General features: G+C 33.2%; 1 protein-coding gene across 1 annotated transcript; it reads right to left on the reverse strand.

Moving 5' to 3' along the window:
• Positions 1-12,677: 12,677 nt before the first annotated feature.
• LOC133291391 (chaperone protein dnaJ 11, chloroplastic-like) lies at positions 12,678-13,300 on the reverse strand. Its single transcript, XM_061489652.1, has one exon. It carries the CDS (start codon positions 13,229-13,231, stop codon positions 12,749-12,751), a length of 483 nt encoding a protein of 160 aa, XP_061345636.1. The 5' UTR covers positions 13,232-13,300; the 3' UTR covers positions 12,678-12,748.
• Between the last annotated feature and the right edge of the window lie 606 nt (positions 13,301-13,906).

A 13,906-nucleotide genomic window follows, 5' to 3' on the forward strand; every position in this document is an offset into this window, starting at 1 on the left:
CAAATACAATACAGTACACACATTAATTTACTTTATATAGTAAATAAGAATATGTTTTTTAAGAGTGACTTAATTTTATAACTTTTTTAAAGAATAACACATATTATTCTTAATTTCTTTTCATCTAAATATTTAATTTAATTTTATTAAATTAATTATGCATATTATTATTTTAGAATTTTAAATATTCGTTTTTCTCTTAGTGTTTTTATTTTAATTTATATTTTTAAAATTTTTCCTAATTTTAAAAATATCTATACAATGTTTAGAATATTTGCTAGTTCTTTACGAAAAAAACTATGATACTAAAAAATATACTGAATTAATATCTATGACTAAAAAATTTACAATTCAAAATTAAGAACATATAATCATTGACGTTTTCAAAGAGATATAAAGTTTCTCGCTCATCATCCGGAAACACCACCATTTTTTCACGAGGCGGGATCCAAATTAAGTGCAGTTTAAAAAAATATATACACTTCCTGTGATTACTTATCGAACAATTATAATTTTTTTATATCATATTTACTTTTAAAATTTATAATAAATTTTTTAAAAGTTAACACTTAACACCCTATTAGGAGGATCTTGATCACACAAGGCGATATAGCTGGTGGCCTTGGAGAAGCCCAAACAGGTATCTTACATATAACACCATTTGAACTTAACTTTACATGGGTGGTCATCTCCTAAATCTAGTCTACACCTGCAAGAATTACCTCAGGCCCAAACCATTTGTACTCAGACATATGATATGACTTACGTAAGAGTTGAGAAAAAGAGATTTTTGGGGTCCCATTAACATTGAGATTATAGCAAAGCTAGGATTCCCATTGCCATTTCGTTGTGAATATTTATTTATTTCTATGTTGTTTTCTACGTGGATAATGTATGATATATGATATTTTTTTATGGATAATCTATGTTGCTTTATTGTATGATATATGATATTTAGAGAACCAATTATTGTTCCATAAAATTTCACTTACCCCTTTCTAATACTTTGCTTGTGTTGCAGGGAAATATGCATCGACCAATAATGGTCAAAAGGACCAATTTAGTGGCATTGCAGATGAAAACAAAGCTAGCAACAGGACAAGGTTGCTAAAAAATGTGGTGGCAAATCATTTACTACGTACTATGCCGCAAATGTCTTTCGACCTCGCATGCTACCCACGTGTTGGTTCCTTTATTTTTGAGCTAAGGAGCATGCTCCACTTTCCAATTTGTAAGTATCAGTGAGACAGATAAAAAGTAGGACACTTCTAAATCCCACATTGCTTATATCGTACTCCGTGTTCCTGCTTTGGTCAGCCATTCCCAATGGTACAACTTTCGCGGAAGCAACCTGTTGTGGACTATCTACTTGTAAACTACAAAGGAATAGAGTTTGTGTCGTCGTTATGTGTCAATGTGCAAAAATTCATAGTGAATCTGTCCTTTTAGACAAGTCGAACTGTGTACCAAGCAACTTGGCCCCAACAAGAAAAGTGAGCTGCATAAAGCACCGCACATACAGCTACTTATCATGGAGAGTTTCGGAGCACTTATCATTGTCTTTATATTACAAAACAACGTGTATTGTCCACGGCACGGGTAAATCAAATTAACAAAGAAACGTAATGTGCTTAACCTTTCATTAAGGGCTAGTTGTGCCAAATATTATAATATACTGGAGTTTCCATATTAGTGCTAGCATTTTCCAATATAGAGTATATAACCAGTGCTAAAAAAAAGTACAAGTCCATTGTTTTATTTCATTGCATTGTATTGTTTTCATTGGTTAGCAAGGAAAGTGGTCATATTAATTTGGTTTTCACACGAGTATGTAAAGAAAATAAGATCCATAAACTCTATATTCTGCTCTGTTCCATGTGACCCAGTGCCAATCTGTTTTGCTATTGAAGTGAAAATGAAGCCTGCGCATGGCTGTATGCCCCCACTCCATCCCTATACCTCATTGAGAGGGACATCACGAATGGACTAGTTAATATTGGGTGGAACTCTTGTTAGCAGGCTCAGCAGAAAGGCAACTTGACATAACTTATATTGGGTGAACTCTAAAAAAATTTTGTGCAAATTTCTCTTCCCTTTCTCTTTTCTCGATCTGTGCAATTTGTGTGTGTGAATTTCTAACGGTTAACATCAATCCAAATAAATTTGATACCATGTCTTAATCCAAAATTTTAAAATATTGGGTTCTATGAGTGGGGTATTTTGATGCAACCGGCTAATACACTCCTATACCTTTAATGGTCCAGTTCAGTGGTTCAGTGCTAATCTCTAGTTTCTATTCTAGGACCAGTTATAGATTGTACCCTTGATGTTGATAATCATTTGTCTCATTCATTTGTTAATTTCTCTGAAAGGACCCATTTGTGTGAATAACCCACCCACTAATTATTGTCACTTTTGTTCGGTCACTGGTAAACCATTGGAGTTCATAATGAAATAGTGAAATTCGTAAGAACAAAGGAAGGAAAGCCAACTGCATTTCTGTTTTTAGTATCAAATTATATATGCAAGAGGCGAAATAGATTATTCATGTGACGTTTTTATATGATAGGAAAGGTTTTTGAAACCTTAGTCACAGTCCTTTTATAATCCCTTCATGTGATCTTGTTATGTGAAAACCTCACATAAAAGAAATTATTCCCATATAAGAAGTATTAGCCATTAAGTGAAAGTATTATCACATTATTAGAGATAATTGAATAAATTTTAACCATACCATATCACGATCAAGATTTAAAGTTATTAAAAAAATTACCTAATTTTACATACATAAATGATCAAAATGGTTAATACTCCTTTACTTCACTATGATAATAAAACATTACTCTCATTTGTTTCGCTTTGTATATATTAGTAACTTTACTCGTAAATTTTGTAACTGTGTCTTTTTGTTGGGTATGGCTCATACTTCGCATGTTGAGGAAGGCCTTAGTTGTCGGGGTTAGCAGTTTGGGCTTGGGCTCATGAATAGCTGCTGTTAGGGTTTTGTAATCCTATTTATATTTGCTTTGTAAACCGAGAGACTTGTAACGAGTGGCGGTGAGGTGAATATAGTACAGACAAACTGGACGTAGCCTATATTAGATGAACCAAGATAAATCGCTCTCTCTCTTTCTTTTCCGTTTTCGATTTGTGTGTTGTCGATTTCTAACACCTTTGTTGATAAATACATAAATGTCTAACTTGTTTTTTGGTATTTAAATGTCTAACTTTTTACCGTTTTGTTTAAAGTTGAATAATTCATAGTTATAATGTAAAAAATATTGTTTGGGCAAAATTTCGAGAAATAAGAAAAAGTCACGGTTATATATGGACAGAAAATTATTTTAATAATCCTTTGCAAATTTTCTTACTCGCCTGGACAAGGATTTGTTGACGATATTCTCCATATATATAGGACCTACTTTGGATTTAAAAAATCAGAGAACTATAAGGAGGGCAAGAATACAAGATTTTGCCATCCACATACCACGTTAAGGAATAGAATTGAAGGACTATTCCTTTTTTAATGCTACTTGGTCTATAGACCCTCTTAGTAATCTCCCACGAAACCGTGTCTCACTTCGAGAGCCTTTTACTCAGTTGAGTGTCCAAATTCTTTGGTCTTGTTTAATTGGGCTCAGTTGGGTGAAACAGCTTGAGAATCTCTCACAATAACACTTTCCAAAGATTAGGTGTGAGAAGCCCTGGTCGATCATGAGTTTTAACCTGTTTTTCTTTTTACCAATTTTTTTTTTTTTACCAAGTTTCTAACATAACCGTATACTCGGCTCAAGACACGACTCAAAACCACAAAGTAACATGTTTTTCTTCTAACATTAATAGTTTTGTACCAGTTGAGGGCGGTGATATTACGAGCACCAATTGATACCCCTTCTGTATCCCTTTTTATCCCACGCCCTTTATTGATAAAACACCCAAAACTTGAAATTGGGCCAGCATGTAAGAACTTTATGCCTCTCTTGGGCCAAGACATTCACTCATCCAAGAAATGTGATATTTTTAAATTTGCTGTTCATAACAATTAGGCTTACGCTTGAATAAAAAAAAAAAGTACGATATAGCCGCTGTATATGTTACTCACGTAATTATACTTATCTCCTTTGAGAGGTGGTCACCCAATTAAAGGTTGCAGTTGATTTTTTAATCACATTATTAAATTTTATTATACACTGATTTTTTAATCAATAACTCAAACTCTAGATTATCAATTAAATTGAAACAATTTCATACCAGTTAATTTATGTGTGTGATGGTGTCACGTGATTTTTTTATATAAAAAAATATATAACTATGCATGAAAATAATATAAGGAAAAAGTTTATTTCTTAAAAACTCTTAAGTATTATTTGAATTTTGTTATATTAAAATTTCTTAAATTAAAAGTTATCCATGTCATTTAATTTTTCCTTAAAAGGATATTGTAAAAACAATACACTGTCTATATAACAAAGTCAATAGCATTTGCTGATGTAAGTAAACATAAAAGGGATGTTCTGATATTTGATCATACTTCAAGAGAGGCCACAGTAATTACTTTTTGCTTTAGTTTAAGATTTGCTCCTTTTATTCATATGTGAAGTTTTTTTTATATTAGTATTGTTATTACCAATCAAATATTTTTGAATACACTATTCAAAAAATTTAAATTTTTCAAATAATTTTTAACATACATGATACAGATTGCGGGCCTGATACAACCAACCCTCAAAACTTGTTATTACGAGTTGCGCTTGCAAAAATAGCGAAAATATATATATATATATATATATTAAAAAAATAAATTATATGTATAAAACATAATAAATTATTAAAAAATACCACCTAAAAAGATACTAATAATAAAAAATAAAGATAAATAAATAAATACAAATTAAAAATAAAGGCAGAGATGACATGTTACCTTTTAGCAATAAGTGTCCAAATTTTAGTTATAGTTGTAAGTTGTAACTATGTTTTACTGATTTACCAAATTTATCTCAATTACTTTACTGTTTTACCTTAGTTAACTTTTCATGATGCATTTTTTTTTTTTGATACAGAAATAGTTTTACCCACTGCTATTGTAACTAGGTTACTTGGTTAACGTGACTTGTGAAACACTTTTCAAAAATATGTACTTTTCTTTTCTTTGAATAAAGATAGATCAGAATCTCTTTATCTCTCACTTTTTCTATTTCATTTGTTCTCTCTCTCTCACACACACACATTTTTTCTTTTTATCCTTCATCTATTCTCTCTCTTTCTCTCTCTCTCTCTCACTTTTTTCTCCTTTTCTCCATCATCTACTCTCTCTCTCTCTTATTCTTTCTCTCATTCAAAGTTTTGCTTCTTCGTTCATGGCTTCCACATTGAACTTTAATACTGTAACGCCTGGCCGCTTCAAGAATCAACGACTATCCTCACATACTAACACGAGACTTTTCAGTGTGTTTTTTCCTCACTCGCACACTTGTTAGGAAAACTTCCCAAGAGGTCACCTATCCCAGAATTGCCCCAAGTCAAGCACGCTTAACTATGGAGTTCTTTCGTTCTTGGCTACCGAAAAGTAGATGCATCTTGTTAGTATAGGTAGTACCAATTAATTCTTATAAGCTATTCCCAACTGTATTGTCTCATACCAGCGCAGTCTCTGGAATCCCTCTCTTTCGGGTGTTGATTCGATTCATTCATGTACCCCCGTCGGTGAAAGCCTGCCAGGAGCCGCTCCTTGTCCATGCCCTTTCTCACCGGCGATCACTTCCCGCCCTCATCAGCGTCCGAGATGTTACAAATACTATAAGAGAGAAGTAGAGAAGGGAGCAAGAAAGGCAGAGTGGAGACGCACAACAGAGAGATAGAAAGGCAGAAAGAGAGATTGGTTTAGGGTTAAAACCATACAAAGACATTGTTGTGGCGAGATTTGGCAAAAATTCGGCCGCAAAAGCAGCTATTGCGATATGTTGCGACGCAGCACAGATGGGTGCGGCGAAGCTTCGGTTACGCAACTGGCACGGTTACGCCGCTATTGATTACTATGATCAATACATTAGTACATATTATTTAATTGTTTGATTTTAAACATTAGATATAGTTGGTGTTCTAGTAAGCTCAAACATGTTAGCCCAATAACATTGGCCCTATATCAAGGGCCCATGACCACCTCAGCTGCATCAGAATAGCTTTGACAATGCTACCATATCGGCACTCAGGTAGCAGACTTCCCAACATAAGGCATCAAAATGTCTTACTTGGGATATCCATCTCTCCCATTTCATCTGCATAGACACCCAATTCTTTCCCTTTTTATGTCTTCCCCAGCACAGCAGTCACTGAAGCACTAACAGTGGCTACATAGCACCTCGCCCAAGCAAGGCAGGATACTATGGCTCTTCTCCATAATAGTTGATTCTGCCCTCTTTCCCACTTGAAAAAGGCTCAACCCTACCTATAAATACCCCTTCCTCTTTCACCGTGAACACACACAATATCACTACTTGTATGAGTTATTACTTTGTCAACTTGAAGAGTTATTCATCACGACCCCCCATTATTAACATTGCACCTGGTACCTCTTTGCATAGCCTTGTTCCATAACATTGCTATCTAGGACCCCCTGCCGCAATTCTCACATCCCCTAGGATTACATACGTGGCTTTCTCATCACCCAAACAGTTTAGTTGGTCCTAGTGGAATAAGTTTCTTTGTGCATGAAGCAAACACACCATCAAATATTTTAAGTCTTTCCTCTTGTGAATCTCAAACTTATGTCTAAAGCTGGGTATGTTGCTGGAGGAAGAATAGAAAAGATTAGTACTCTCTAGTACTCATATTAAAGAGTGTTCAATTATTTTTATAAGTTTCTATAATTTTTAAAATTTTAGAATTTAAAATTTTTTTAATTAATTTTTATAATGGGTTTAGTGTGTGTCTGTTGCGACTCGGCAAGTGCATCAGTCGTCAAGTAATAAATAGTACCAGAGTACGAGATCGTTTCTACGAGGAATGGCTTTCAAGCACTAATTCACTAATTGTGGTTTAGTTGGACAATCAAGATTGAGATGAAGAGAATTGAAATTAAAAACAAGTAATAACATGTAAATTCATAATTAAACACAATTTAAAAGATGATTTGTTTAATTTATCGAGAGCGAGCGAAGTTAGGGTTTCGACTTCTCCCAATATCCTCTTTAGGCTTTGAATTAAATAGTCAAGAATCTGCTCTTAATATAACTACAATCAATTCTTTCTAAATTAATTAGAGCTCAATTCCTTGTTACCCTAAATCTATGTGATCTTGGAAGAACCCTAATTTCCCGGTTATTCCCCATGAAAACATGCATTAAGATCATGAATTCGAAGATTACCTAATTGCCTTATGTCTATCCCTAGATCTTAAGGATTATGATGAATTTATCAAATCAGAGTTGATGCACCAATATCCCTATTGTCATACAATTCTCCTAAATCAATCTATAAGGAGCAAACTCATAGAAAGCATTAAAAACAGATAAATTCATTCGATTGTAAAAAGAGAAGAATTCAGAAACAATTTAATTCATAACACAAAGATTCAATTGGGTATAATCTTTCCCTAACTACATAAAAACTTAGCCCAACATATTGAAATTAAAAATAATTGAAAAGAAAATAATTTCTCAAGACTCCATTTATGTGATGTTGTCTTGACTCTTCAGTGCTCCGCAATAAGATTCTCCTTCTTGACTTTTCAAACGCTCTCCCTTCAATTCCCCTCAATTGATCCCCAGCTCCTTATTTATAGCCATGAAACCATATTTTTTAATTCTCCATAAAATCTCTCAATGAATCTCTCTCAAATCTTACTCACATCTTTTTAATTCAAGATTCTGTAAATTGGGCTTAGTTTGGCTCGCGTTGGGCGCTCAAGCGCGCTTCCACATTCATAAGTTTTGAAATCCTCTGCCTCAACGCGCTCAAACGCCCATCTAGATGCTCGAGCATGCTCCTCAATAGGAAATTTTTTCTTGTTTAGAGCGCTTGAGTGCGCTATTGGGCGCTTAAGCGCTCTTAATGGTTAGAAGTGACTAATTCTGCTGTCCTAGCGCGCTGGAGCGTTCTTTCTCGCGTTGGAGCGCGTTCTCCTGAACCTTGAATTGCTTGACCTAACATATTTGACTAGAATTGGGCTCCACTTTTATTTTCTAAGTTCCTTATCACTCATGAGCATTATTGTTGTCAATTTACCTTCAAAACAAACAAAATAACAATATGTTAGCCTAATATCCAATCTTCAAGCTTTTCTCACCAAAAACCCAAGTTTACATGCAATTGACTATGTTTTCACTACATAATTTAGTCTTGAATCATGATAAACCGTAGGTTTATTAGTGTCCTTTTAAAAAATATAAATTTATGTCTTTTCGCCCTTTATAACTATATATTCTGCAAAGTACATAGTTATAATATGAAAGTTGTTTTTTTTTTCTCTCTCCACGTCAACTGACAACTTTTTGAAAAGTTTATGAAGGGAGAAAAAAAATAACTTTAATATTGTAACTATGTATTCTCCGGAGTACATATTTATATGGGGTGAAAGGACATATACTTATATCCTTTAAAATAATAAATAATTTTTCCTTTTATAATATATAAATAATTCAGATGCTATAAATTATAGGGTTCGCTTTTTCTGCAGTTACTGCAGATAAGTTATTTACAGTAAGTCCGATACGATGTCGTTTTGGGGCAAAAATCATGGTTTTTTTGTAATTTTAATTTATTTCAGGGTTATAATAGTCTTTATATTTATAATTTTTAAGATTTCAATACCAAAACGACGTCATTTTAGAAATAAATACAGATAACTTATCTGCATTAACTTCATAAACATTTTTCCCTAAATTATAATACTAGTTATACAAAAACAAACCATTTGCAGCCACTGGTTTCTGGATTTAGTGCTTCAAACTTGCACGAGGTTTGAAAATAATAACAATAATACTGCAGGAGCTGTGGTCCTTAATTTTTTTTTTTTCCCTTGCACTGTTTTGCTACGCCTCATCAAGTCGAATTGGCCACTGGTTTCTGGACCTAGTTAGTGTTTCACGTTTGCACGAGGTTTGAAAAAAAAAAAAATGAACGATCGAGAAGTCGTGCTTTCGTCAATGTTTCGCATTCCCTTTGCTATATTGTAGGAACTCATCAAGTCAAATTAATGCCAAAATTTAGAAATTTTTCTCCCCGACAGTGATATGGAAGGTTGTAGAAATTTGGTCCGCTGCCAAATCAATGCACACACAACGCAGAGTACTCTTGTTTCTTAATGCGTATCGATTTTTATGCGAAATTATAATATATATCATTTTCACTTATAATATATTCTTAAAGTAGAGTACTTATTTTTAACATTAAAGTAACATGTTATTGTACTGTTTTTTATATTTTAAAAAATTCTCAAATAGTTAGTCACTTGAAAAAATTTATATTATTTTTTAAAAAAAATTCAGCTTTCTACTCTTAAAATAACTATTTAAAAAAAATTACAATTTTTTTTTGAATCTAAGTTGTTTATTTTTTCAAATTTTGTTTTACTAAAATTACTTTTTTTTCTCTCTCAAATCTTGACCGCTCCACTCTTATACATCAAATTAGAGTATATTATCTCAAGAGTAACTTAATCTTATAATTTACTCTCTCTTGAAAAATAGCATGCTATTCTTAACCTTTCTAATTAACAATTTTATTTTTTAATTAATTATATATACTTTCTTTGTAATTTTAATATATTTTTTAATGTTAAATAATCTAAAAAATAATTATTTAACTTATATTTTTTTTAAATTATTTAATTCAAAATATTGAAGTGCTAGGGATACTAGGTGCAAGTAAAGTGTTTTTTAATTATTGAAACAAATAACCCAGTTGCTGCATTTAATGATTGAATTTTGAAAGTGAAGAAGTGGAATGATATTAATAAACAGTGATAGATCCTAACATAATACTCAACTACATCCAATCTTAGTATGGATTATATTATGCTTTCTCAATTAGTACTTTTGTCTAGTTGCCTCCGAATATCTAGAAGGTTATCTTCTCTCTCATCTGTGATTGTGTCGATGCGAACATTTGATTAATCAAACTTTGGAGGATAGTGTGTGGTCCATCACAACGAATGAATAAATAAAGCTATATGAGGGCCACAAAACACATCATGATGAGCTTGCTAGATATCTTCTTCTAGAAGGATAGGAGGACATAACCAAATTAATTTCCACGGCTGCTGAAAAGTCACCTCCACGACAAGGAAAATAACGCGCTTTTCATTTCCTTTCATAATCGTCGATTCGTTTTTATATGTGCTTTATTACTTTTTCTTTACCTTACATTCTCTAAAATGAAAAAATGGCATGAAGTACAACCAGCCTCATGAAGCTATATTCAAAATTGTTGACACATTTAATTTTTTTTTTTTTTACGCAACTGCTGTTTTCTTTTACATGCCGAGTAAATTAAATTCAAAATCTCCAATCTGAATTGACAGAAAAAATAATTTTATTTTGCTAATCCAGGCATGTTGTCGCAGCGGTCCACACGAAGTGTAACAGAAAATGAGTAATAGTCTAATAAGTTAGTATTAATAAATGGGCAAACGGGTGTTAAGTTAGGTCATTTATTTTTTTATAAACGAACGAGAACAGTTATTCGTATTAGGTTCGAGTCAGGTCAAATTGAATTTTTTTTGATATAAATATGGACTTTCCAGAACAAAGTTCGACCCAGCTTATTCCATTTATATCCATACTAGTAATTACACTCTAATACAGATTACACCGTATATCTGTATCTCTGTCTGAGATTGTCAAATTTGTTTGCAACTTTCTCTATGTAAAAGCCATATCCCTGTACATATTAATAATTTATTACGATATGTTGTTCTAATGTTGCTATGCATGTGTGAGTGTTCCCTCAATCCCGTTCAAGTTTACTTTCAATTTTCATTCTTTAAGTTGAAAGGCTAAACTTTCTGATTTGTGTGGAAACCACATATGTTGTTTACAGAAAATTGTTTTTTAATTGGGGTAAATAATTTCCGGTTTCTTGTGTTTTGGTTTGTTCAAAACGATAAATAAATAAAAAATTAAAAAATACACGTGTCTTAGCATAGTAGCAAAAGTATGCATGTAACATAAGAAAAAAATGAATATTAATACCATATTACCATCATGATACCAACACATTTGGTGCAGACATGGTCCCTGGACACAACCAATTTTAATTTTATGTTACACAAAAAATTTATACAAAACCTGTACTCAGATGTAACTTTCAAAGTTTATTGAACAGATAACTCATCCACAATAAACTTACTAAAAAATATTACAGACTAACCAACTATTCACAACTTCCATCCAAACACGGAAGATACTTTTCTTGGGCCGTCCTACACTCCTACTCATGTGCATTGGAAGTTGGAAACTTGAATTTTAAAAAGGTGAAAATGAAATGAAAACGAAATAGATCACAAGAATAAACAAAATAAAAATCAAACGATTAATTTAACGGCAAATTACTTCTCATGTCACCGCAAAACTAATCTTCTTCTGTTGTCTCAGTTAGAAATCCGTGCCTTCATCTTTTTTTTAAAAAAACATGGAGCCCACCATTATGTGTTTGCAAAAAAATTTCTTCTCATGTGCCATGAAAAATACATTGCCCATAGTTTAATGAATCAACCGACAGTCACAGTACCCTTTCCTTCTAGAAACCTTGAGCTTCTAGAATTTCATAACACGCCAAGTGTAGTTGACTTTTGATTTTATTATAACCAAAATTCCAAATTTTGAGAGCGCACCGAGCTAATATTTTTCTAAAATAAGCCGAATTAACGTTGATTGCACTTTCGATTAACCCGTCCCAAACCGATCAACATCGCATATCTCAATTAGGATACTGCTTTCCTTGAACTGATCGATAATTACTAATAAACCATACATCTACTGTTAATTTTTGTTTTAATAAAAATTTAAAATAAGGAATAATATTTATTCTATTAAAGAACATAAATAATCATGTATTTAAAATAGAGAAAAAACAAAATTTAATATTTTTTATTTAAATTTTAAATAGTCATTCTTTCCTATTATTTTCATTAGTTGTATCAAGATTATTTTTTCTGCAATAAATATTTATATACAGTAAGTCTAATATGTTCTTTTGAACAAAAATTATGATATTTTTATAATTTTAATTTATTTCAGAATTATTATAATTTTTATAATTAAATTTTTAATTTTTCAATCCCAAAACAACGTCATTTTGAGAAATCAGAATAAACACAGATAACTTATATGTATTAATTGCAAAAAATATTTTTTTTTTGTTAATTGAAAAAAGACAAATACTAAATCTTTAAAATAAATAAAGAAGAAAATTTATATATTGCGGATTCATATAACCAGATGTTAACTTTCTTTTCTTCTTTTTGTTCTTCCATGAAATTTGCTGGAATCATGGGAAAAAAGTTTACATTACAAGCAGCAAAATACGGTATTGTAGCGGAAAACTCACGGAATCCTACTTTGTAATTAGGACTGAAGTACCATCAACATCAAGCTGCTTCTACATCTACGCGTATATGTACATATACGTACTATAATACAAACTCTGATAACTAACTAATTAGTAATTGATTAATTATAGGCAAGGCAAGGCGCTTCAATAACTGCGCCTTCTCTCGTTTCTAGACTCTAATTAAGCCAAGAGGCTTTCACTACCAGCACTGGTCCGTTTCCCAGTTCCGACTCGTATAGCCGGAAAACATCGACGCCGTCGACAACGGCCGTTGTCGCCGGAAGAGGCTCCGGTCGTAATTGGCACGCTTGTCTGGATCTGACAGGGTAGAGTACGCGGCGTGGATCTTCATGAAATCGTCCGCTGATGTGTTCTTCCGGTCGATCGCCACCACGTCAGGGTGGCAGAGCCTGGCCATTCGCCGGTACGCCGCCTTGATCTCCTGGTTGGAGGCGCCGGCGGGGATGCCTAGAACATCGTAGAGAGAAGAGCAAGAGGAGTTCAGATACGAAGGCCTCGGTTGCTCCGTCCAGGTAGAACGAGCATCGGCGGTTGCGGTGGCAGTGGCGGTGGCAAAGGCGACTATTGGCCGGGATCTCACGCGGCACGGTGGTGGAGCCACGGCGTTGCCGGTGAGGTTAGCGGCGGAGAGAGACGCGGGAAAGGACAAGGAGGAGAGCATGTTTGTAGATATGTTACAAAACGTTGTCGTTGTGAAGTTGAGATTTGGGAATAGAATGGGAAGAATGAAATTGGGGTTAGGGTTCTTATATAAATGAATGGAGAGAGAGAGAAGGAGTTGGGTGTGGACCCCACCCTGAACATAACCGTGGCATTGCTTGTTCGAGTTTTTCTTTTTTCTTTTTTCTTAAAAAAAAAACCACAGATAAAGCTTATCCAATGGGCGTTTCCGTGTGCTGACTCAGGACGTATCTGGCATTGGATTTTCACATTTCTTATTCCGCTGCAGTTGCTGCCATCAGTGTTCCCTTCTCAGTTAAACGTCGTTATCATATTTATGTCCTTGTTAATAATAGATTTTATCTGTATTTTACTTTTCCTACAAATTTGGTTTTGTCTCAGGGATTTCAAAATTTACTACATGCAACGATTGTAAATTTTTTTATTTTTAATTGTTGTAGTTGTTGCAGTTTGTATGAATGGATTTAAGTATTGACTCATCCAAATCACGGAATTCAATTTGCACATAATTGAAAAGGAAAAAGTGCTTTCCAAAAAAAAAAAAAAGGAAAAAATTAAATGGAGTCATCTCTAGTTTGATAAACCCACTTGTTAATGAGCAAATTATGAAGTTGTCTTCACTCGATGGGTAAAATCTAATATATATTTTTTACCT

This window comes from Gastrolobium bilobum, unplaced genomic scaffold (assembly GCF_033153095.1).
Source record: "Gastrolobium bilobum isolate Gb01-03AN ecotype WA unplaced genomic scaffold, APGP_CSIRO_Gbil_v1 utg12132, whole genome shotgun sequence".
Lineage (NCBI taxonomy): Eukaryota > Viridiplantae > Streptophyta > Magnoliopsida > Fabales > Fabaceae > Gastrolobium > Gastrolobium bilobum.